This window comes from Astatotilapia calliptera, chromosome 15, assembly GCF_964374335.1.
Source record: "Astatotilapia calliptera chromosome 15, fAstCal68.1, whole genome shotgun sequence".
NCBI classification, from domain to species: domain Eukaryota; kingdom Metazoa; phylum Chordata; class Actinopteri; order Cichliformes; family Cichlidae; genus Astatotilapia; species Astatotilapia calliptera.
In genome coordinates, this window is record NC_137436.1 from 28,812,451 (window position 1) to 28,839,047 (window position 26,597).

Below are 26,597 nucleotides of genomic sequence, written 5' to 3' on the forward strand. Positions count from 1 at the left end.
GAAAAAGCAGTTGCAAAGGCAGGGTTTCAACCATGAAAGCTGTTAGCCAGGCAACTGCAACCTGTCCAAGTGGTAAGAACGGAATTGCAGTTTTACGTTGTAGCACTATCCACTTGCTGAAATGCTATGATGCTATACCTGGCACAGATGGAACAGTGAAGCTGTATTGAAACAGCTCTTTCCAGACCAAACTGAGAACTAACACAAAGATTTCTCTTTGAAACATCAACATTACACTGTAATTTTTATAAAGTGGGAACTTCACTGTCTTTCCTGTCATGCTCAGGTCAAATCTTACCAATTTACAAATTAAAAAATGTCCCATTGGCTCGAGGCCTTATGACATCCTCCACACTATGCACTTGAACATATAAAAGTGATGAGCACCTCTTTCGTTGAATTTTGAGTGTTTTAATCAACTTTGTTACATCTGTGGTGTTCCCGACCATCATAGAAAATGAATGGGAATCCACCCCTCAACCCCTTTGGCCTCTGACCCCCTGAATGACAAAATAAAAGACCCACTTTACGATCTACTGAACCACCCACTGAATGGCCAACTGAATGACCACTGAACAACCGACTGAACGACCCAGTGACCCAGCCTCTGAATTTTTTAATTTTTAATTTGAGAACTGTTAAAACAGACCGTTCAATGGTGACCAGAACACTAAAGTAAGGGGGTTTGGAGTGCACACAACAGGAGGGCTATTAGTCATTATATTTAAAGCTAACAGATGCTTACATATCTAGCAACATTGTAGCCTTTGGCTCAGTGACACACAGCAATTGATCAGTTGGCAACCCCCTGGCAACATCTGGTAACTAGAGAAAAAAATTTATCTTCTAACTAGTTAGTGAGTAGGACTAGGCGATATGGCCCAAAATTCATATCTTGATATTCTTTATCTGGATGTATATCTCGAAGAAGATATATATTGAAGAAGGGATTTTTTGCCATAAAGTAAGAACAAAAAGAGTTCTTAGTCAAAGCTGTGTCTCAGATCTCAAACAGGCACTTTTATTAACATACAACGTAGATGTACATGAAATTACTCAGAAATAAATTATCAGCATTTATTAAATAATAATGCTGCATATATAAAATAAAAAATGTTGTTTTTGTGCATAACAAAAAGCTCACAATTGTGCATTCAAAATGTAAACTAAAAAGACGCTGAGCATAATAACAAAGACTGACAGATTTTGCAGCTGCTCTGTTCCCATGTTCTACTGCATGACTGACAGCCTCAAGTTTGAAATCCACTTCGTAACCATGTCTCTTAACAGGTGCCATTTGTAGTCCTTATACACACACGATAATAATCCGCGCAATATTACGTTGAAGCACAGCACGTATTACTCCGCGAGGCTCCTGACTATGGTAGCCATATTGCTTTGACAATGCATTAAGTAGTGCAGCTTCGTAGCTTGCCAAAGTCGTAATAAAACCTTTTTTGACAGATTTCTGAGCGCCGTGTACCACATAAAATCAGTTTTCGGTCAGTAAGCATAACCAGAATTCATACATAAGGCTCACTGTCCATTTTTGAGAAAATGAAAGGATTTTAGTGTAAGCTTACAGCCGAAAAATACGGTACACGAGTTTTGTAAGGTGGTTTGTTTCGGTGCAGGAGGCTGTGAGACTTCGCGGTCCAGGATACAGGACGCAGTTTCACACACTCTTCATTTTGCACTTCATGGCGCTGTTGTAAATAGTGAAAATACCAGTAGTGCTCCAACCTTTAGTCGGGACGCTTTCTCAACATTCTCTACAGAATACACTGCTGCTCATCTGACACTCCAAATAATACTAATAATAATTAGTGCTGCCAGCGTTAATCTTGTTAAAATGACATTAAGGCCATAACTGCATTAACACAGTTAATGAGTTATCGCGGATCACCCCTTGCGTGGGGCTGGACTTTGTCAACGCATTAACGACCTAACCGCGCTAATATGGATCTCTAAATTACTAATTTTCAAATGTTTTATTTTTACCGACCAGCTCCTCTTGTATAGTTGCAGTGTCCATCTTGTTATTGCCTGCAGGTGAAGCGATGGGGGAGGGGTAGTTGTGTTCAGTGAAGGAGAGAGGCGAGGCAGAGTAGCGTTGCTTAGAGACAAAAGTGGACGAAAGAGAGGCAAACTTGCGGGTCCACGAGTATAATCATAATGCAACATAGACTATATCGATATAAACAATATTGTCACATCTCATATAAAAATATATCGATATATACAGTGGGGCAAAAAAGTATTTAGTCAGCCACCGATTGTGCAAGTTCCCCCACTTAAAATGATGACAGAGGTCAGTAATTTGCACCAGAGGTACACTTCAACTGTGAGAGACAGAATGTGAAAAAAAAATCCATGAATTCACATGGTAGGATTTGTAAAGAATTTATTCGTAAATTAGGGTGGAAAATAAATATTTGGTCACCTCAAACAAGGAAAATCTCTGGCTCTCACAGACCTGTAACGTCTTCTGTAAGAAGCTTTTCTGTCCCCCACTCGTTACCTGTATGAATGGCACCTGTTTGAACTCATCATCTGTATAAAAGACACCTGTCCACAGCCTCAAACAGTCAGACTCCAAACGCCGCCATGGCCAAGACCAAAGAGCTTTCGAAGGACACCAGGAAAAGTATTGTAGACCTGCACCAGACTGGGAAGAGTGAATCTACAATAGGCAAGCAGCTTGGTGTGAAAAAATCAACTGTGGGAGCAATCATCAGAAAATGGAAGACATACAAGACCACTGATAATCTCCCTCGATCTGGGGCTCCACGCAAGATCTCATCCCGTGGGGTCAAAATGATCATGAGAACGGTGAGCAAAGATCCCAGAACCACACGGGGGGACCTGGTGAATGACCTGCAGAGAGCTGGGACCAAAGTAACAAAGGTCACCATCAGTAACACACTACAACGGCAGGGAATCAAATCCCGCAGTGCCAGACGTGTTCCGCTGCTGAAGCCAGTGCATGTCCAGGCCCATCTGAAGTTTGCCAGAGAGCACATGGATGATACAGCAGAGGATTGGGAGAATGTCATGTGGTCAGGTGAAACCAATGTAGAACTTTTTGGTATAAACTCAACTCGTCGTGTTTGGAGGAAGAAGAATACTGAGTTGCATCCCAAGAACACCATACCTACTGTGAAGCATGGGGGTGGAAACATCATGCTATGGGGCTTTTTTTCTGCCAAGGGGACAGGACGACTGATCCGTGTTAAGGACAGAATGAATGGGGCCATGTATCGTGAGATTTTGAGCCAAAACCTCCTTCCATCAGTGAGAACTTTGAAGATGAAACGAGGCTGGGTCTTCCAACATGACAATGATCCAAAACACACCGCCTGGGCAACAAAGGAGTGGCTCCGTAAGAAGCATTTGAAAGTCCTGGAGTGGCCTAGCCAGTCTCCAGACCTCAACCCCATAGAAAATCTTTGGCGGGAGTTGAAAGTCCGTGTTGCTCGGCGACAGCCCCAAAACATCACTGCTCTCGAGAAGATCTGCATGGAGGAATGGGCCAAAATACCAGCTACTGTGTGTGCAAACCTGGTAAAGACCTATAGTAAACGTTTGACCTCTGTTATTGCCAACAAAGGTTATGTTACAAAGTATTGAGTTGTATTTTTGTTATTACTATAAATTACTGACCTCTGTCATCATTTTAGGTGGGGGAACTTGCACAATCGGTGGCTGACTAAACAGTTTTTTGCCCCACTGTATGTGTACAAGTGCAACCCCCAAATAGCCACTTTTCTCTGCTTTTTACTCTCTGGAACCTTACAACAAAACAGCTTCTTAATACTTCCAAGGTGTGTGGCTGGCTTTGCTTCAAGGTTGTAACACCCCTTTACTGGGGCCGTTAAAGCATTTGTGCAAGAAAGGGAAACGTCAAAGCACAGATCACACACATACAGTGTTTGGCATTTGGTCAGGGCTGGCAAGGAAGTAGTGAAATGTGCTACTTCTCCACAGCAGGGGTTGAATGGGGCTCTCAAGGGCTGCAGCCTAGATTTGTGTTATTGGGATCTGAGAAATATATTTATTTTCTGAAACAAAGGCCAGCAATTAAAATGAAACTAAGGTCAGTGAATATGCTGTGTTATTCCAACATCAAGTCACCTAGAAGTGTCTGAAATGACCTTTCAGATTGTGGTTTGAATTTAAGTAGTGATTAGCTAAGTGTGCAGAAGTCAAAAAGAAGGCTTATGGTCTAACTTCTAGTACACATTCTACGCGGCAGTGTTTGTGAACACCTAAGAATATGAATGCCTGTAAGGCATAGCCCAAAGATTCATTCATTCATTGTATTAACTCATTCACTGCCATTGACGTCTATAGCCGTCAATTGCAGTGAATGAGTCAATGGGTTTAACTCATTCACTGCCAATGGCTGGCAGTGAATGAGTTAATTATTCCATTAAGACACAAATGACAGACTGAGATCAAGGAACTAAGATCCAACCAAGAAGATACATTTTGATTAACAGTTCCATGGATTTTATGCTTGATTCCTCTCTATTTGAAATGATCTGGAAAAGAGAGGTACATAAAGACTTGGCATTTTGGCTCAGTCACAGAGTCCTAGAGATCAGTCAGTGATCCACTGGGAACCACTGATTACCAGCTTCCAATAGCTGCTCTTAGTTGCTGTGAAGTTTCTAAAACCCAGTTCATGCAGGCCTAGAGATCAGTTGGCAACTATCTGGTAACAACTGGTTAGGAAAAATGCTGATTCTGCAACTGGTTGGTGAGTAGTTGCTGGCAGTCTCTAGCATGGCATTCAGAGTTGCAATGAAAAGCAGGTTGCTGCAGTGAATAGTAGTTTGCATGGAAAACACAAATTTGTCTGCAAATACTTGCAAACTACTTGCCAAGTTGTAGTGAAAGAGTGAGAAATGTGAAAAAAACTAGAAATGTTATCCTCCCAAGTAAAAGCTTTGCTGTTTCACTACCACTTGGTAGAAAATTTCACTGGGCGACAGCCAGCGGCCTCCAGCCAACACTCGCCAATAGGGCTGGGGGATATATCGAGTTTTTAAATGGGACGATCGTGGCTCAAGAGTTGGCAGTTCGTCTTGAAATCGGAAGGTTGCCGGTGCGAGCCCCGGCTCCGACAATCTCGTTCATTATGTCGTTGGGCAAGACACTTGACCCGTTTCCTACTGGTGGTGATCAGAGGGCCCGGTGGCGCCAGTGTCCGGCAGCCTCGTTCTGTCAGTGCGCCCCAGGGCAGCTGAGGCTACAATGTAGCAAGCATTGTGCAGGTTAAAATGAATGAGCTCATATTAGGCAACTTAAATAAACTGCTACAACCTACTCTTTCTAGAGTCTACGCCCTCTTCCTCCATCAATGCATTTCCCAATAATTGCCACGTACATACTGAACTGCTAACTGATTTGCTGAGATGAGGGTTGTCCCACCTGTCCCTAAAAAGTTATTAAACTATTAAAATTAGGAAGGATATTAACCTGTTGTTGTGCTGGGAATAAAACCTTTACAACTGCTATTTTGTGACTTTTGAGGTTATTTTTACCAGACTTGACTGGTGATCCTGTACAAGAAGTTATGTCCCATTGGATAGTGTAACAGAATATATAATTTCAGAATATGTGGGGCCATCATGGCTCAAGAGTTGGCAGTTCGTCTTGTAATCAGAAGGTTGCCGGTTTGAGCCCCGGCTCCGACAGTCTTGGTCGTTGTGTCCATGGGCTAGACACTTCACCCGTTTCCTATTGGTGGTGGTCAGAGGGCCCGGTGGTGCCAGTGTCCGGCAGCCTCGCCTCCAGCCAACACTCGCCAATAGGGCTGGGGGATATATCGAGTTTGTAAATTGGGCGATTGTGGCTCAAGAGTTGGCAGTTTGTCTTGAAATCGGAAGGTTGCCAGTGGGCCTCTGTCAGTGCGCCCCAGCGCAGCTGTGGCTACAATGTAGCTTGCCATCACCAGTGTGTGAATGTGTGGATGACTGAATGTGTAAAGCGCTTTGGAGTCCTTAGGGACGAGTAAAGCGCTATACAAATACAGGCCATTTGCCATTTAAATACAGTGGGGCAAAAAAGTATTTAGTCAGCCACCGATTGTGCAAGTTCCCCCACCTAAAATGATGACAGAGGTCAGTAATTTGCACCAGAGGTACACTTCAACTGTGAGTAACAGAATGTGAAAAAAAAATCCATGAATCCACATGGTAGGATTTGTAAAGAATTTATTCGTAAATCAGGGTGGAAAATAAGTATTTGGCCAATAACAAAAATACAACTCAATACTTTGTAACATAACCTTTGTTGGCAATAACAGAGGTCAAACGTTTACTATAGGTCTTTACCAGGTTTGCACACACAGTAGCTGGTATTTTGGCCCATTCCTCCATGCAGATCTTCTCGAGAGCAGTGATGTTTTGGGGCTGTCGCCGAGCAACACGGACTTTCAACTCCCGCCAAAGATTTTCTATGGGGTTGAGGTCTGGAGACTGGCTAGGCCACTCCAGGACTTTCAAATGCTTCTTACGGAGCCACTCCTTTGTTGCCCAGGCGGTGTGTTTTGGATCATTGTCATGTTGGAAGACCCAGCCTCGTTTCATCTTCAAAGTTCTCACTGATGGAAGGAGGTTTTGGCTCAAAATCTCACGATACATGGCCCCATTCATTCTGTCCTTAACACGGATCAGTCGTCCTGTCCCCTTGGCAGAAAAAAAGCCCCATAGCATGATGTTTCCACCCCCATGCTTCACAGTAGGTATGGTGTTCTTGGGATGCAACTCAGTATTCTTCTTCCTCCAAACACGACGAGTTGAGTTTATACCAAAAAGTTCTACATTGGTTTCACCTGACCACATGACATTCTCCCAATCCTCTGCTGTATCATCCATGTGCTCTCTGGCAAACTTCAGATGGGCCTGGACATGCACTGGCTTCAGCAGCGGAACACGTCTGGCACTGCGGGATTTGATTCCCTGCCGTTGTAGTGTGTTACTGATGGTGACCTTTGTTACTTTGGTCCCAGCTCTCTGCAGGTCATTCACCAGGTCCCCCCGTGTGGTTCTGGGATCTTTGCTCACCGTTCTCATGATCATTTTGACCCCACGGGATGAGATCTTACGTGGAGCCCCAGATCGAGGGAGATTATCAGTGGTCTTGTATGTCTTCCATTTTCTGATGATTGCTTCCACAGTTGATTTTTTCACACCAAGCTGCTTGCCTATTGTAGATTCACTCTTCCCAGTCTGGTGCAGGTCTACAATACTTTTCCTGGTGTCCTTCGAAAGCTCTTTGGTCTTGGCCATGGCGGCGTTTGGAGTCTGACTGTTTGAGGGTGTGGACAAGTGTCTTTTATACAGATGATGAGTTCAAACAGGTGCCATTCATACAGGTAACGAGTGGGGGACAGAAAAGCTTCTTACAGAAGACGTTACAGGTCTGTGAGAGCCAGAGATTTTCCTTGTTTGAGGTGACCAAATATTTATTTTCCACCCTAATTTACGAATAAATTCTTTACAAATCCTACCATGTGAATTCATGGATTTTTTTTTCACATTCTGTCTCTCACAGTTGAAGTGTACCTCTGGTGCAAATTACTGACCTCTGCCATCATTTTAGGTGGGGAAACTTGCACAATCGGTGGCTGACTAAATACTTTTTTGCCCCACTGTATATATCGATATATTTTTATATGAGATGTGACAATATTGTTTATATCGATATAGTCTATGTTGCATTATGATTATACTCGTGGACCCGCAAGTTTGCCTCTCTTTCGTCCACTTTTGTCTCTAAGCAACGCTACTCTGCCTCGCCTCTCTCCTTCACTGAACACAACTACCCCTCCCCCATCGCTTCACCTGCAGGCAATAACAAGATGGACACTGCAACTATACAAGAGGAGCTGGTCGGTAAAAATAAAACATTTGAAAATTAGTAATTTAGAGATCCATATTAGCGCGGTTAGGTCGTTAATGCGTTGACAAAGTCCAGCCCCACGCAAGGGGTGATCCGCGATAACTCATTAACTGTGTTAATGCAGTTATGGCCTTAATGTCATTTTAACAAGATTAACGCTGGCAGCACTAATTATTATTAGTATTATTTGGAGTGTCAGATGAGCAGCAGTGTATTCTGTAGAGAATGTTGAGAAAGCGTCCCGACTAAAGGTTGGAGCACTACTGGTATTTTCACTATTTACAACAGCGCCATGAAGTGCAAAATGAAGAGTGTGTGAAACTGCGTCCTGTATCCTGGACCGCGAAGTCTCACAGCCTCCTGCACCGAAACAAACCACCTTACAAAACTCGTGTACCGTATTTTTCGGCTGTAAGCTTACACTAAAATCCTTTCATTTTCTCAAAAATGGACAGTGAGCCTTATGTATGAATTCTGGTTATGCTTACTGACCGAAAACTGATTTTATGTGGTACACGGCGCTCAGAAATCTGTCAAAAAAGGTTTTATTACGACTTTGGCAAGCTACGAAGCTGCACTACTTAATTGTCAAAGCAATATGGCTGCCATAGTCAGGAGCCTCGCGGAGTAATACGTGCTGTGCTTCAACGTAATATTGCGCGGATTATTATCGTGTGGGTATAAGGACTACAAATGGCACCTGTTAAGAGACATGGTTACGAAGTGGATTTCAAACTCAAGGCTGTCAGTCATGCAGTAGAACATGGGAACAGAGCAGCTGCAAAATCTGTCAGTCTTTGTTATTATGCTCAGCGTCTTTTTAGTTTACATTTTGAATGCACAATTGTGAGCTTTTTGTTATGCACAAAAACAACATTTTTTATTTTATATATGCAGCATTATTATTTAATAAATGCTGATAATTTATTTCTGAGTAATTTCATGTACATCTACGTTGTATGTTAATAAAAGTGCCTGTTTGAGATCTGAGACACAGCTTTGACTAAGAACTCTTTTTGTTCTTACTTTATGGCAAAAAATCCCTTCTTCAATATATATCTTCTTCGAGACATACATCCAGCTAAAGAATATCAAGATATGAATTTTGGGCCATATCGCCTAGTCCTACTCACTAACTAGTTAGAAGATAAATTTTTTTCTCTAGTTGCCAGATGTTGCCAGGGGGTTGCCAACTGATCAGTTGCTGTGTGTCACTGAGCCAAAGGCTACAATGTTGCTAGATATGTAAGCATCTGTTAGCTTAAAATATAATGACTAATAGCCCTCCTGTTGTGTGCACTCCAAACTCCCTTACTTTAGTGTTCTGGTCACCATTGAACGGTCTGTTTTAACATTCTGTCTCTCACAGTTGAAGTGTACCTCTGGTGCAAATTACTGACCTCTGTCATCATTTTAGGTGGGGGAACTTGCACAATCGGTGGCTGACTAAATACTTTTTTGCCCCACTGTATATCTTCACCTAAATGCATACACATGGGCAGTGGATTACTCATCTAATCAGGAGAACACAAACATAATGCACAAAAACACAGAATCATTTAAACAGATTCATTTGAAACCCAGACTTTATTCACTTTAATGTGTTTAATGAGTTTCATCAAGTAGTTTTTTTTTTCCAAATGATTTGCCCATAGTCGTGCATTTAGGAACTGTATCCTCGGGGGACACCTGTTGTTGTAGATTATGACATCAATCTATTCTAGCAGGTGCTGTTTATCTGTCAGCATTCTTTTAAGAACACTAACATGTACTCACATTGCCATGTCAAGGCAATGTTTGTTTTGTCCGGTTTAAGCACCAGTAGGGTTTTTGGTTACAAGATCCAGGAATGAGAAACATGGCGGTAACACAGTCCAGATCATTTCCTGTTAAACATAATCTGATCTTAGACCCATTTGAAATAAAACAAAACAACATGAGGCACAATTAACTGGGGTTTTTTTTGTTTCTTCATTTTCTTTTGTCACTTGGCAGAATCAGGACAAGCTGTAAACACAAAACTATTATTACCATATAAAGTTAACATGACAAACTTCAGCAATTAACTGCTTATTTGCCCATTCAACAGAGACAAAACAAGCTCCAAAACAGGAGCTCATAATTTAACTTCTTTTACATTAAAGTAGACCTGCATGATCCATAGTACCCATAATAATCCTTATTTATATCAAACTGGGACTCCCAGCCACTCAGGTGGCCTTTTCACTCCTCCCGCTTAAACCCAAAAAGCAAGGTTAGCAGCTGGGTGGGGCTTCCTGCACTCATAATGAACTATAGAAAACAGTTTTTAAAGTATACTGAATCTTGATTTGCTGTGAGATTACATCAATCTTTGAAACTTTGGCCATTATTTAAATATTTTGTTTCCAACTTCGCCAGGCGGTTGCCGTTATGGTTATTTTAGGTCCACCCACTATAAATAAGCACAGAGGATTTGCTACAATTGTAAAGTTAAGTCTACTGTTGCTATTACTCATTTGTTCAATGTATGAACTTCTAAAAGAAAGAGCTATTTTTATATTTTAAAAAATCAAGAGTATTAAAAAGAAGTAACTGTATAAGTCAAAAATGCTTTGACTCAACTCAAGACCATCACATTTACCATGTTGGTAAAGCTGGGAGTTGTAAAGTTGAATGATAATTGATAGCTTCATAAAATGTACTTGTGTTTCTCTAACTGCCTACCTTTCCTTTCTATAACAGGCATCTTAAGTATCAGGGCTGCTAGGCAACAGCAGGGAAAGCCCAATGTGGTTAGCCAGCAACAGTATAACACTTCCTGTGTCAAACCTTAGCCCCTCCAAACAACACACACACACAACTCCCAGCACTATCTCACGTTCCCTCTTCATTTCCTTTTCTCCATATATCTCTTTGTCACTCTGTAAGAGACCAGATTGACCTACTAATGTTCCTTGCCAACCAAACAACAACTCTGATGCAGCTGAAACCAGATTATTCCAGTTCTCTGTGGTCAGTCAATGAGGGAGCAGAGAGAGGGTAGCGGATGTCTCAGCTTGATCAAAGAACACACACACAGACAAGGTTACATGCACACATACACAGATTTCTACTTGAGACTTGAGTGTCTCTGTCAGGATATGTTCCCTGAGTCTGGGTCTCTTGTCCTAAGTCAGTGTGAAATCAAGATCTGTGCTGTAGGGTTGAATGTTTTCTACTTGTAGAAAACATTCAACCCTACATCTCAATCTGTAGCTACAGAGAGTGGCAATAAGAAACTGTGGAGGGGAGGGTGGAATTGGTACGGGGATCTACGCAGTTCACAAGCAGAACTCACGCACGCTATAACGTTAGCCTGAGATATGCACTGAGTAACTAAGAGTCTGCAGCCTCCTGTGAGCTGCAGATGTAGAGCATTTAGTAGAAACAATGCTGAGTTTACAAAAAACACAATGGCCATGGTAAGACCCTGTCATGTTAGTAGTTTCTTCAGTCACTTGATTAAAGGTTAGGAGTAGATTAACTTTGAAGCCCCAAATTCACAAGCGTTATAAAAATAGCTTTGTCCCCGTTGCTGTCACTGAATTAAATAAGAACTGTTTTTGATTCGAAATATCAAAACTACTATATATGTGCCACAGTGAGCTTTATATATTTACTAGGTATGTGTGTTTTTAAAGGGATGCCAAATGCTGTCATTTTTCTGTAAAGCAAATTTACCTTGCCTTTGGGTATAAATAAAGTTACCTTGACCTTGACCTTGACATCAAATGATTAATTCTCCCTTTATTCATCCATGTCGCTGAATTTTAACTGAATGACCCTAACTCCTAACCCTAACCCCTCGAACTGAGAGAAAATGATAGAGATAGATTTTTATGTTCCACAACTTCAGCACCAAACCCCAAGTTATCAAAATAATTGAATGTGTGCAATTTTAAAGTCTTAGAGACTCTTCTGAAGATCTAACTGTGTTTCTACCTCAGTTGAAAAGCAGTTTCCAACACCAAAAGATCCAGTAGGTTTACCTTGTCCGTTGGCATAGTAGATCCACTTCTCTCGGACTTGAGTTAGTGGTGCAGGGGGTTTCTTTTGAATTGCCTTCTCCATGATGCTGCTCGGGTCCTGCATTGGGCCCTTCTTCAACACCTGAGAGCTCTGCTTCACACTACACACTACGATCACCACCAGCACCAGCAGCAGCAGCAGTACAATCATCCAGGGCAGGTGCTCGTTTATGTCAAAGTGATTATGGGCGCTTGGTCTTGGGAATCCCCTGCGAGTTGGCCTGTAGGAGCTGGAGGCCCCACCTGCACTATCTTGTCCATTAACCTTTCTTATGCTTGTTTCAACCTTGACTATTTCTTCAGTCCCCAGATCTTCCATTGCCCTCTTGTTAGGCCCTGGGTTTGGTTCAGAATTCAGTTGCCCCCTCTGCAACTCATGGTCCATTGGTTCCTCATGAGCTGGGAGAACTGGAGTCCAATTTGGTTGGGTGAGAGTGCCAGGATGGCTTCGGAGGGGCTCTTCTGCTCGCTGGCTTTTTCCACCCTGGGGTTCCTTCAGCTGAATGGCTGCTGACTGGCTGTGGGTACCTGTGTTGAGAGGCAGAGAGGTTGATGGAGACACAGAACAAGCAAGAAGAGAGATAAGAAAGACAAGGAAAGCAAAGATAGTAGATAGTATAGAAGTAGCAGATGAGAGACAACAGTGACACAGAGAAAGAGGGAATTAAACTCAGTCACTTGGGAGTTCTGTCTAACTAAGACAAAAAAAACAAAAAACAGACGGTATCACGGGCGGAGGATCCTAACACCTTAATCCATCCAAGCAATCTGGCACAGACACGCTTTGTTGACTTACTTCATCACTGAGTGGGCTGTGTACACCTTTTTGACATTGTTATTACAATCTGAGTATTCATGAAAACGAAAAGAGTGTTTAGATGATGTTCACAGGGGTCAAAATCTCCTTTGTTTTCCAGGCAGTGGCCATTATAGTCATTGTTGAGCATACTAATACTAATACTCTGCAGAAATTGCAGACCAGTGTAGATGACTGACAAATGTCAAAATCTATATACATATTAGAGATGGCACGATACCACTTTTTTATGTCCGATACCGAAATCATAAATTTGGATATCGGCCGATACCGATATGAATATTAGTGTGTTTTTTTATTCAATAAAACTGTTTTTTTAAATATATTGCTGCATTTTGTATAAGTTCATACTCAAGTTTCAATAAACAACAACACTAAAGCTATTCTGTTATACCTGTATGTAAAAAATACACTGCACCCAAAATATTTCATAGTTCAGCAATACTGATCAATCTAATAAACTTAAACCTTCTCCATCCTTCCTATTCTGGTATTTTACAGAGTACTCTTTAGCTCCTCCCCTTTGTGAGTGTGGACACTTCATCTCTTTGCTCTTGAATGCTTTGCTTCTTATATTGATTTTTATTGATTTTTATGCTGATTTTTTCCCTTTTTTCCGTGTGAGCTTACCTGCGATTACTTCTGGACACTTGTAGATCATTAGGACTTGAGTGTTCTTAACAGAAACAGCAACATTTTATGGTTACCTTGTCCTCAGCGCTCCGTGTGTCTGTGGCCTAGACACAGCTGAAGCCTGATTACAGCGTCTGGGCACCGAGCAGCCTCAATAGCCTGGAAAGGTGCTAACCGCTAGGCTAACTAGCAACAAGATGCCTTCCCTCTCCACAGATGACTACCACAGCCTCCTGCAGAAGATTGCAGTACTGGAGACAAAAATTCATCGCTTAGAAGTAAACGTGGAGGTAAATGGACTGTGTGGAAATGAAACAACCTTGCCTTTGATTCAAAACAATGGCGATGAGCAAGCTAGTACACAGCTAAGGAGCACAGATAACATGACCAAGAAAGTAGACTCTGTGCATTATTATAAATCCTCAAGTGATAATCCCCCCTTAGACTGTCTTGGTGCAAAACCAAGACATAAATCATGTCTCCTGGAAGGGGGAGGACGTATCACAGGCAGGGCACAGCGAGCTGAAATCTCTGAAACCGACTGGCCTTCACTTCCTACGAGACAGAGAAGCTCTTCTACCCCTATATACGGGAGGAAACAGGACTGGACAACCGTGAATAGGAAGGTTAACAACAAACCTCCAAAACAACTGAATGTGAAACTGCAGAACAGATTTGCTCCACTATCAAAGGACCCTGGATCTATATCGGACAACCATCCATCTAAAAGCAGCGAAATAAGGTCTGAAAATCTGTTGAAAAGTGAAAGGCCACAGGGAAAGCTAAAGGCTAGGCCTGAAACTCTGATTGTGGGTGACTCTGCCGTAAAGGATGTACAAAGGATGTGCGGTAAGAACACTAAAGTCCTCTGCTTTCCTAACGATATGGTCAACAACCTGAAGGAGAGAATTCTTCAAATTGCAGATGAATATCCAACTGTGACAAACATTGTTCTGCATACAGGGTCAAACGATGTGTCCAAACAACAGTCGGAGGTTCTGAAACGGGACTTTACTGGATTATTAAGTACTGTAAACTCTCTGAATGCAGCTGTATTCATCAGTGGACCTGTACCGCCGGTCAGAGGAGGAGACGAGAGATTCAGCAGGTTGTTTACACTGAATAAATGGCTTATATCAGCATGTGCTGACCACTCAGTGCACTTTATCGACAACTTTAATATTTTTTGGGAACGCAGGCATCTGTTCAAAGCAAATGGATTTAATTTTAACAAGTCAGGGGTGAAACTGTTCACCTCCAACTTGTTTTATTCCATACGTCATCCATCCGTGCTTGGTGCCAAGGCTGAGATAAACGAGGAGTTATCTCATAAAGAGGAACAAACATTACTCCAAGAACAGACAAAGCCCAGCAGAAACCTTGAGGAGGAGCTCCATTTGCCCCCACCCGGGAAGAGCCTCAGAAAGGAGAGACATCCATGGCATCTGAGGAAGAGCCTCAGAAAGGAGAGACATCTAAGGCAAGAAGAGGGGTCCCTATTTGCCTCCAACTCTCTCAACAACACCAACGACCAGGACAAGGGACCACGACCTTCCCCAGTCCCCCAAACCCCTGACAGGCCATCACCCTCCTCCCCCTCCCTTTCTCCCTCCTCCCCACACCTGAAATTCACTGAGGAGATGATGGAGCGGGTCAATGCTGGGCTCAGATCTACCCCCCGTCCCAATCCCTTTTTGTCCCCCATAAACCCCCCACCAGAGCGGCCAAAGGTTCGCCATCGAGCCCCACCCTCAACAGAGCAATCGAAGTCACATTGCCCAGCCTCGCCCCCCTTAGTTCCTCTTCATGCCCTGTCTCCGCAGTCTGATGCGTGATGTGTGAAGGGTCCGGGCTGTGAGGATTATGGCAGTGATGACTTTTCCCAGGAGAAGCTGGGACCCTGTTTACTAGAAGGTTTTAAAATTTCTGTACTTTTAGGTGACAGAAGGAGACATGTGGCCTGGTCAAAACACAGAGAGCTGCACTCTAAAAGATCTTTAAACATAGTAAACATACCTTGTGTGCCACAGACTGCTCCCAAACACGAGGGGACAAGTAATACCTCTAAAACACTTAAGTTGGCTTTATTAAACATTAGATCTCTAGCTGGGAAAACATTTTTAATTAATGATTTAATCACTGAGCACAGCCTTGATTTTATGTTTTTAACTGAAACTTGGTTGGACCAAAGTAACAGTGGAGCTGTTCTCATCGAGACGACCCCTCCTAACTACAGTTTTATCAGTGAGGTCAGGGCGAGCAGGAGAGGAGGAGGGGTTGCTGTCTTATTTAATGAATCATTTCAATGTAAGCAGCTATCTCCTGGAAGTTTTCAGTCTTTTGAATATGTGGCTTTACAGCTGAAGGCCCCATCCAAAGTTGTGTTTCTTAATGTTTACAGGCCTCCCAAATACTGCACAGACTTTTTTAATGACCTCAGTGAACTGCTGTCTGTGATCTGTGTTGATTTCGACTGTGTAATTATTGCTGGGGATTTTAACATTCATGTGGACAACCCTCAGGACAAAGGGACTAAAGACCTGAGTAACACTCTGGGCAACTTTGGGCTGACTCAGCATGTAACAGAGGCCACACATAATAGAGGACACACTCTTGACCTACTGATCTCCAAAGGCCTGAGCATTTCAAAGGTTACTGTGTCTGATGTGGGCCTGTCTGATCATTACTGTGTTTTCTTTGAAAGTAAAATCTCAGCCCACACAAATATATCAACAACAGTGATCACAAAACGGTGTATAACTGAACACAGTAGTGCAATTTTTAACCAGGTCTTCCCATTAACACCTGACCTGCCCAGAGGGTCAGTCAATGAGCTCATCAATAGCTTCAATGCTAACATGTTAAATGTAATGGACACTATTGCTCCCATTAAGGTGAAGGTTATCTCTGGAAGGAAAAAGTCTCCATGGAGAAACTCCACACTGGTAAAAAATGAAAAAAGAGAGTGTAGGAAAGCTGAGCGCAGATGGAGAAAAACAAACCTCCAGGTTCATTATGACATTTATAAAGAGAAACTTCACAATTATAATTTACAACTGAGGAATGCAAGGAGGTCCTACTTCTCTGACATCATCACTAAAAACAGCCATAATGCTCGGGTCTTATTTTCTACAGTTGACAGGCTAACAAACCCTCCTGTGTCAGTGGCAGCTGAACTTCATTCGACCATGGCCTGCAATGACTTTGCCAAATTCTTCACAGAAAAAATCCAAAAAATTAGACAAGCAATTGGTACATCAACAGCAGATCCAGGATATGTACTGTGTCCACCAAAAAACTGTTTAAACACCATGAAACAGTTTCAACCTATTAACAGCAAAGACCTGGAGGACATCTTAGGTAAACTGAACTCCTCCTCCTGCTGTTTAGATGTCCTGCCAACAAGTTTTTTCAAAAAGGTCTCAAAGACTTTAGAGTCAGACCTGTTACAGATCGTCAACTTTTCTTTATTATCAGGTGTGTTTCCAGAATCACTAAAAACTGCTGTAATCAAACCTATACTGAAAAAGGACAATCTTGACAAGACACAAATGAACAACTACAGGCCAATCTCAAATCTCCCGTTTTTAAGTAAGATCATTGAAAAAGCAGTTTCTCAACAGCTCAGTTACTTCTTAAAACAGAATAATTGCTACGATGCCTTCCAGTCAGGTTTTAGACAGAACCACAGCACTGAAACCGCTCTGACCAAAGTGTTTAATGACATATGTCTGAATACAGACAGTGGAAAAATGTCAGTCCTAGTTTTACTGGATCTCAGTGCAGCATTTGATACAGTTGACCACAACATATTACTCAAACGACTGGAGAACTGGACAGGTCTTTCAGGAACTGTACTAAACTGGTTCAAAACATACGTAGAAAACAGGAAATACTTTGTATCAATAGGTAACTTCACATCTGAGCAGACAAGTATCACATGTGGAGTTCCCCAAGGTTCCATCTTGGGACCCCTTCTGTTTAACATCTACATGCTCCCACTGGCACAGACAACAACAAAATAAACTATCACAGCTATGCAGATGACACACAAATATATATCACAATGTCACCAGGAGACCGAGGCCCTGTACAGGCTCTTGGTAAATGCATTGAGGAAATCAATGACTGGTTGTGCCACAATTTTCTCCAGCTAAACAAAAACAAAACTGAGGTAATAGTCTTTGGCGCCAAAGAAAAACGATTACAGGTCACCAGAGAACTTCAATCTATACATCTAAAAACCACAAACCAGGCGAGAAATTTGGGTGTAGTGATGGATGCAGACCTAAACTTAGAAAAACACATTAAGACAATAACAAAGTCAGCTTACTATCACCTCAAGAATATATCAAGGATAAAAGATCTGATGTCTCAACAGGACCTGGAAAAACTAGTCCATGCATTCATCTTTAGTAGGCTTGATTACTGTAACAGCATCTTTACAGGTCTACCTAAAAAATCAGTCAGACAACTACAGCTCATTCAGAACTCTGCTGCTCGAGTCCTCACTAAGACCAAAAAAGTGGACCACATCAGTCCAGCTCTGAGGTCCTTACACTGGCTGCCTGTCCGTCAGAGGATAGACTTTAAAGTTCTGATGCTGGCCTATAAAGCTCTGAATGGTTTAGGACCAAAATACATCAATGACCTCCTGACCCAGTATGAACCATCCAGATCCCTCAGGTCATCTGGATCCGGTCTTTTATCAGTTCCCAGAGTCAGAACCAGACACGGAGAAGCTGCATTCAGCTTTTATGCTCCTTATATCTGGAACAAACTCCCAGAAAGCCTCAGATCAGCTGAAACACTCAGTTTATTTAAATCCAGGTTGAAGACTCACCTGTTCTCAGCTGCATTTGAATAAAGCACCAAATCCACACTTTAAGCTTAAATTTCAAAACTTACATTTAACTACTGATTTTATCTACTGTTCTGATTTTATCTGTTTTGATTTTATATACTGTTTTGTTTGTTAATTAGTTAGTTAGTTTATTTGCTTGTTTTAATCAATTTTAAATCATGCTTTTTATTTGTTCTTGTTTCTAATGTCTCTGTAAAGCACTTTGAATCACCTTGTTGTTGAATTGTGCTATACAAATAAACTTGCCTTGCCTTGCCTTGCCTACTTAGCAGAAACATTGAGCAACCTAACTAATAGGGTTGCAAACTCCCAGCAAAAAAAATAGGGAACCACCCCCACCCTCCACCTCAAGATGCTTAATCGACGTAATCAACTTTAATTTGATGCAGTGTGGGAAAAAAATGCACAGAAATCAATTCTTTTTCAAGAATAATTAAATAGATTCAACATCTTTCTTCAACAGAATTGCAGACTGCACAGATGGTACCTTCCCAAAGGAAAAAGTAGTATAGCTTACTAGGGTATATTAGACTTAACAGTTACTATATACAGTAATGGACTTCTATATATTTTACATAAGATTAAAACTTTGGGTGTAAGATTCAGATAATTATTTATTAAAAGCTAGACATTTTAAATGAGAATAAGAAAGAAAAGTATGTCTTTGTGCCCCCTTTTCCCTGTTCATGCCCTATCGGCCCCCCTGGCTAAACTTTGCTAGATCCGCCCCTGCACAGTTACCAGCCGTCAGCTGCGTAGAAAAGGATCCTGGTCTAGAAAGTAATATTAAATAAATTCTAACAACAGTTAATCAAGCTTAAACGTGCTGCTGTTGTTCAGCCGCTGGTTTCCTCTTTCTGGTGCAAAGTGGGCCACAAACAAGCAAGAGAGACGGACTCGCGACAGAAAAGCCGATCAGCTGATCATTAAGCAGTTTCACGATTGAAGTAGCAGCAAGAAGAGGCAGTCGCTCCATATATCGGTTGTTAATCTTAACGTGGGAATGCTTTACAAACATTCAGAGATGAACTTACACACTTGCTTTTCTTCTCTCTGTGATGACTTCATCAGAGATGAAATGCTGGTTTGAGGCTACAAATACACGTAGCCGCTCTATCACTTGAGCACACTGCTCCGTGCTACGGTTATGAGCCGAGTTACGCCGTGTGGCAAGTTTTGTGAGGTACTTTTCTGATATTTAATGGATTGGATTACATTTTTTATTTCTCTCCGATATCCGATCCAGTAATTTACGTCAGTATCGGACCGATACCGATACGTAATATCGGATCGGTCCGTCTCTAATACATATGCCCACATTTGGGGAGAACAAGGAGAAGCTGTACACAACACACACAAAAAATGACCAGAGAGCTTAATCTGAGCATCTGCAATTAGCATAGCTTGGTGCACAAACAGAAAATTTTTTAATTTTGTTCTTACATTAGGTGCAGGAGTGGGTTTCAAGTGAAGAAAATGAAATAATAATATCCAAGACAGAAGCCTGAAAAGGCACAGCTTTCCAAAGGGACTGCACAGAAGTGATGATGAGGTGCTGAATATTGTTTCAGTCGTACTTAGTGTGAACACAACTGACTTGGGTGACTACAGTATGTTTGCATCCCTCAAGAGGTAAATCATCCGTCAAAATGTAACTACAAACTTTCCCCTAATATCCTTCTCCTCCTTCTGCTTTGCAAATAAAGCTGTGCTCCATCTTGTTATCGTAGAGCAGATGAGCTCTAAATTGCTCATTCCACAGTCTGTTCATTAATTAAGAAGTGAGGGACATTGTAATCAGCCTGGGTGGAGGAACAGTGCTAAATCAAAAAAAGAGAGGGAACTAGTCAGACAGAACAACTTAAAAACTGCTTTCAGTCTGTTGAAATGGTAGAACAATTAGCAATGTGTTTGACATAAAAGTGGAGCAGTGCTTTGTGGACACTGGAACAAACCAATGATCAATCAATATCAGTGCATTATTTACCACTATTGATTATCAGTGTGTCAGCCAGTACCACCCTGCTGCTCACAGAAGCAACTGGCTTCTGTTTATGCAAGACAAATCCTCAAAATCAGTGTGATATTTTGGCTGGCACTAACACACTGCATCATTATAACATGGCGTGAGCGTCGTACACTAACTAAAGCTACGTAATGGTAAAGTGTTGGTGAAAAAAAACTAGGTGGTGGCTTATAACTTTAATTACAACCGAATGTCTATGAGGTGGCACAAACGCGCTTTATTGACTTTCCAGCTGTTTATTAACTCATTCACTGCCAGCCATTGGCAGTGAATGAGTTAAACCCATTGACTCATTCACTGCAATTGACGGCTATAGACGTCAATGGCAGTATTATTATGATTAGCACTTTTTTAGCTATTGGTAGCTAATATTGTTTGCTGTTGATAATGTAAGCAAGCATAAAAGAGGCCTTTAGGCAAGGCAATAATGGAGGAGACAATAAATGCCACCTTTGAAATTTCGCAGGGAAATTCACATGGAAAATGTTTGAAAAATGCAACTTTTATTAGGTCAACTTTTATAAATGTAAAGAAACATTAAAATAAAAAACAGTTAAAGTTGAAAACTATATAAATTCAAATAGAAGATTATTAAACAGAATTCCCATCCCTCACCTTTTTGTGCAGGTCCAGCCAGGGGTGCTGGAAAGATTGAAGAAATAATGGGTTCCTGTACAAGTCCTGAGCCACCTGAAGCGGTGGTGGAGGCAGAGGATGGAGCTGTAGAAAGGGGTCCACAGATATTATCTTTCTCTCTAGTCCCTGGTGAGAGCAGCACCAGCCCCTGAACCTGGCAGCCTGTGTGATTTCTGCACTGTGTTGCACTTGATTTCACATCTGAAAAAGTTCCCTCAGAGCACTGCTTACAGACCACGTCCTTTTTCTCACTGCCCTGCTTTTTCACCCTCTTGCCTGGGGGGCACAAAGAGTGGGGCTTACACACAGCAGCACCATCCCCTGACAGGAATGTATTGGGTGGGCATGTGCAGATTCGATCCTGGGTGGCTGTGCAAGGCGTTTTCTCAATAAAGCCAGCTGGGCAAGGACTCCTGCAGCGATGGCATTGCTGAACTCCATTCTCTCCCCGTGTGAAGGTGCCTTTGGGACAGGGGCTGCATTCCCTCACAGAAGTTGGAGAGCAGTGGATGGAGACATAGGTGCCAGCCGGGCACTTATCACAGACCAGCTGGGTGCCCGTGTCTTGGTCGGTGTGCTGATAGTGCCGTTGAGAAAAAATGGGCTGGTCATCTGTGCTGGATGTGGTCAAAACCCGAGCTGAGATATCAACCACAACTGTACATAAGAGCTGAGGGGAAAAGAGAAGGCAGCTATTAGGCGAAAGACTAAAAATGTTTTGAAAAATGTTCTGGTGTAGAAATTTATGCAACAGGACAGATTGTCAACCCCTGAATGATGCTGCATTCATTATACTGCAGTAAGTGTTTAAAGCAAAAACCAAACACTATCTGAATTCTTAAGACTGGGATCCACAATGTCAGTTTCACACATTAGGCGGTTTTGTCAGTACTGTCCACTGAAAGATGGAGTATGAAGTAACTTAATTTTACAAGAACCACCCACATTAAGGCTGTAGCTCAGGTGGCAGAGCAGGTCAACCACTACCCAGAAGGTCGGTGGTTTGATCCCAGACTGCTCTAGTCTGTGCAAAATGCCAAATAATTCTTGGGCAAGATACTAATAATAATGGATTGGATTTATATAGCACTTTTCAAGGCACCCAAAGCGCTTTACAATGGCACTATTCATTCACTCTCACATTCACACATTGGTGGAGGCAAGCTACAGTTGTAGCCTCAGCTGACCTGGCAGACTGACAGAAGCCATATCGCGCCATCGGCCCCTCTGGCGAACACCAGTAGGCGGTAGGGTAAAGTGTCTTGCCCAAGGACACAACGACCAGGACAGAGAGCCCGGGGATCGAGCCGGCAACCTTCCGGTTACAGATGCGCTTCCCAACCCCCTGAGCCACGGTCGCCCCATGTTGCTCTCCGATGCATCCATCTGAGTGTGAATGTGTATAAATGTAAGATATTTAGCACTTAAGAGCTTAGAAGATGTGATTGGGTGAATGAATTAGTTGTATAAAGCACTTTGAGTGCACAGACAAAGTAGAAAAGCGCTATTTAAGAACCAGTCCATTTAACTAATATCCTGTTATGGTACTTATTTCCTTTACCATCTACTATTTTTTATGCTGTCCATGGCTTTTTTATAAATTTTTGCCCTGACTGAAGCATTCCAATTTAATATGAAAAACTTCAATGCAAAAATGTATGACAGCTAACATGTAGTTTATGAAAATTTGCCTCTTGAGCATGTGGCTCTAACAAAACCAAAACCAACAGGTTGCCAGCGACGTTGTGGATGGTAAGAGGTTAACCATCTGAGGTCTAAATTGTCATCAGTGATGGTCCCAACCCTAGCCCTAAAACCTAAACTTAAACCTGCTTTGGAATTAAGCAAAAAAAATTTAGAAGAAAGAAACATACATTTTTATGTGTGTCAGTTAAAATGATTACTTGTCCCGTGATAACAAGACTTGGGAGAAGCACAGAAGGTCCAGGCCCTCTCAGTCAAACAATGACACAACTCCTATGCCTAAAATACTACATGTACTTTAATATTAGGTTTTTTACAGAGTCACAAATTAGAACTAAATAGAGAAATCATATTATACTTATTCATTAATTTATTAATACATTATAGTAAGTCTGTGAACATTCTCTGGTTTATCATTGCCTTTTTTGGTACTCAACATCCCTCACCAGACAGAAAAGACATGACCACATGGATACACTCATACCTCCATCTGGTATCGCTAATATCACTTAGTCACTACACTGACTCATCATGCTCGTCACAACTTTAGTGTCAAATGGTGTGCATTCATTTCCACAGTTAAGAATTTAACTGATGTATCATGGGGAACTTTGTTCTTTTTTCTTCCCAAAGGCTTCCCTCTCACTGCTGCTGGGAACCTCAGCTCAGCGGGTTTAGGGGAGTAACCCACACATGTCTAGGGTTACACATTTACACAGGCCCAAGCTGAGTCATGTCAGAGTGATGTTATCAGAAAATGCTACAGACCATACATGGCTTTACCATTTTATACTTTTAAACAACCAGTTGCAGTCTTTTACACTTATTTACTTCAAAACAACCAATCATAAGATTTTTAGGGACGCTATAACATTAACCTCTTACTCATGTGAAGTCTAAGTAATACCACTGTAAAGGCAATTTGTTTCCCCAATCTGATCATGTTTATTTATTTTATTGTAAATACAACAGCCTCCAAAAGCGATACTCCCTGTGTAATCACATTTAGGAAAATTAGTAGTATTAACCCTGCAGATCGTTCATCTGCTATTTATGACCTTCCATTCATTCACAGCTTCTTATCCCCTGGTGAACTTGTTTCATACTACAGGGAGTGCAGAATTATTAGGCAAATGAGTATTTTGTCCACATCATCCTCTTCATGCATGTTGTCTTACTCCAAGCTGTATAGGCTCGAAAGCCTACTACCAATTAAGCATATTAGGTGATGTGCATCTCTGTAATGAGAAGGGGTGTGGTCTAATGACATCAACACCCTATATCAGGTGTGCATAATTATTAGGCAACGTCCTTTCCTTTGGCAAAATGGGTCAAAAGAAGGACTTGACAGGCTCAGAAAAGTCAAAAATAGTGAGATATCTTGCAGAGGGATGCAGCAGTCTCAAAATTGCAAAGCTTCTGAAGCGTGATCATCGAACAATCAAGCGTTTCATTCAAAATAGTCAACAGGGTCGCATGAAGCGTGTGGAAAAACCAAGGCACAAAATAACTGCCCATGAACTGAGAAAAGTCAAGCGTGCAGCTGCCAAGATGCCACTTGCCACCAGTTTGGCCATATTTCAGAGCTGCAACATCACTGGAGTGCCCAAAAGCACAAGGTGTGCAATCCTCAGAGACATGGCCAAGGTAAGAAAGGCTGAAAGACGACCACCACTGAACAAGACACACAAGCTGAAACGTCAAGACTGGGCCAAGAAATATCTCAAGACTGATTTTTCTAAGGTTTTATGGACTGATGAAATGAGAGTGAGTCTTGATGGGCCAGATGGATGGGCCCGTGGCTGGATTGGTAAAGGGCAGAGAGCTCCAGTCCGACTCAGACGCCAGCAAGGTGGAGGTGGAGTACTGGTTTGGGCTGGTATCATCAAAGATGAGCTTGTGGGGCCTTTTCGGGTTGAGGATGGAGTCAAGCTCAACTCCCAGTCCTACTGCCAGTCTCTGGAAGACACCTTCTTCAAGCAGTGGTACAGGAAGAAGTCTGCATCCTTCAAGAAAAACATGATTTTCATGCAGGACAATGCTCCATCACACGCGTCCAAGTACTCCACAGTGAGTAAGAAAGGGTATAAAAGAAGAAAAACTAATGACATGGCCACCTTGTTCACCTGACCTGAACCCCATTGAGAACCTGTGGTCCATCATCAAATGTGAGATTTACAAGGAGGGAAAACAGTACACCTCTCTGAACAGTGTCTGGGAGGCTGTGGTTGCTGCTGCACGCAATGTTGATGGTGAACAGATCAAAACACTGACAGAATCCATGGATGGCAGGCTTTTGAGTGTCCTTGCAAAGAAAGGTGGCTATATTGGTCGCTGATTTGTTTTTGTTTTGTTTTTGAATGTCAGAAATGTATATTTGTGAATGTGGAGATGTTATATTGGTTTCACTGGTAAAAATAAATAATTGAAATGGGTATATATTAGAGCTGGGCGATATGAGATTTTTTCATATCACGATATGTTTTTTTCATTTCAGGCGATAACGATATCTATCACGATATAACCAAATAACTATATTTGTAAGATTTAAATGTGCCGTTGCTCACAAGTAAAATGTGAAATAATCAGCAGCTTGTTTTTATTTAAATATTTATTTCCCATAATAAGTTCAACAGGGTAGATGTACTTAAGGAACATGAGACTTTTTCAGATAAATAAAGGCAAATATTGCAAACTACACAAAAGGCAGCCACTAAAGCGTTTACGTTTCAAAATAGAACAAACAAAACAGACTAAATTGTCAATTCCACTTAGAAACAAAATATTAATTCTAAAAATAAATCTTAGATTGTTTTACAGAAGAACAGACAAAACTGACTAACTTTTGTCAATATCAAATAAACTGAGAACTAAAAGGAAATTCTCAATCTCTCCTTGTTGTATAGCTTAGCTTTTCAAACAGTTTTAACAGTTACTTTAGTCTGACAAAAGCCGAATGACGAATTAGCGCTTCCAGTCAGAGACTGAGGCTACGTCCACACGTACACGGGTATTTTTGAAAACGGAGATTTTCCGTTTACGTTTTAAAAAATAATCCCGTACACACATAAAGGCAGAAATGAAGGAAAACGCTGCTATGAACATCCCAAAGCAGCAGGTGGCGCTAGATTCCTAACCGTACCGAAATGTTGGCCAATCAGAAGTCTAGAAGCCTCGGTGGGAAAAAATAAACAAAGCTGGGGCATAGAAGCAGAACCGAGTCGTATGTGTGGAGGGACAGTAACTGTGTGTATATGTAAGCATTTAAACACTGCAGAGAGTAGAATTAACAGTAACAGTATTGTAGAAATTCATTTCACCGAAACAATAACGTGGCGCACAGTGTGACGCATGCACCAGTTTATTGTATTTCCAGACTTGCTTTCGGCACAATTTACAGTGCACGCTACTCTATTTTTTGTCAGACTTGAAATAGCCGAAATACCTTCACACTACGGAACTTCTTTGGCTCTTCCGTTTGACAACCTCTCCGGCATTGGAACCATCATCTGTTTTCTCTTCGGTCACGCTCGGTTGATTTTTCTAGTCGGCACACTCATTTCCTCCATTACGCGCTGGCTCCATTACCCGCTGGCTGCTTCCCAAACAAACACACGTGCGGCTTGGCACTTGTGCTGTACGTAACAAGTCACGCGACGTGACGCTGCGGCTGTGATTGGTTTGGCTCTGCGCTACTTAATTTGGATTTTTTTTTTTTTTTTTGAGGACAAGAGCAGCGAGGTCTATCGCGATAGCTTAATTTCTCTATCGAGTAAAAGTTATATCGCGATACATATCATTATCGTTCTATCGCCCAGCTCTAGTATATATTTGTTGATCACCATCAATGGCGCTGCTGTGGAGAGAGTGAGCAGCTTCCGGTTCCTTGGCGTACACCTGGCTGAGGATCTTACGTGGTCAGTACACACAAACAAAACAGTGAAGAAGGCGCAGCAG

At 41.9% G+C, this 26,597-nt stretch overlaps 1 protein-coding gene across 3 annotated transcripts in view; it reads right to left on the bottom strand.

The window, feature by feature from the left end:
• Nucleotides 1–26,597, bottom strand: part of tnfrsf21 (tumor necrosis factor receptor superfamily, member 21) — a 201,471-nt gene that overhangs the window by 137,901 nt on the left and 36,973 nt on the right. For 2 of the 3 annotated variants that reach the window (XM_080289961.1, XM_080289960.1), the window contains exons 2-3: nucleotides 20,916–21,606; nucleotides 11,922–12,488 (exon numbers count right to left, since the gene is read on the bottom strand). In XM_080289961.1, coding sequence (XP_080146087.1) covers nucleotides 11,922–12,488; nucleotides 20,916–21,606 — 1,258 coding nt within the window. The remainder of the gene's footprint in view (nucleotides 1–11,921; nucleotides 12,489–20,915; nucleotides 21,607–26,597) is intronic. The other variant, XM_080289963.1, reaches the window with a different exon arrangement.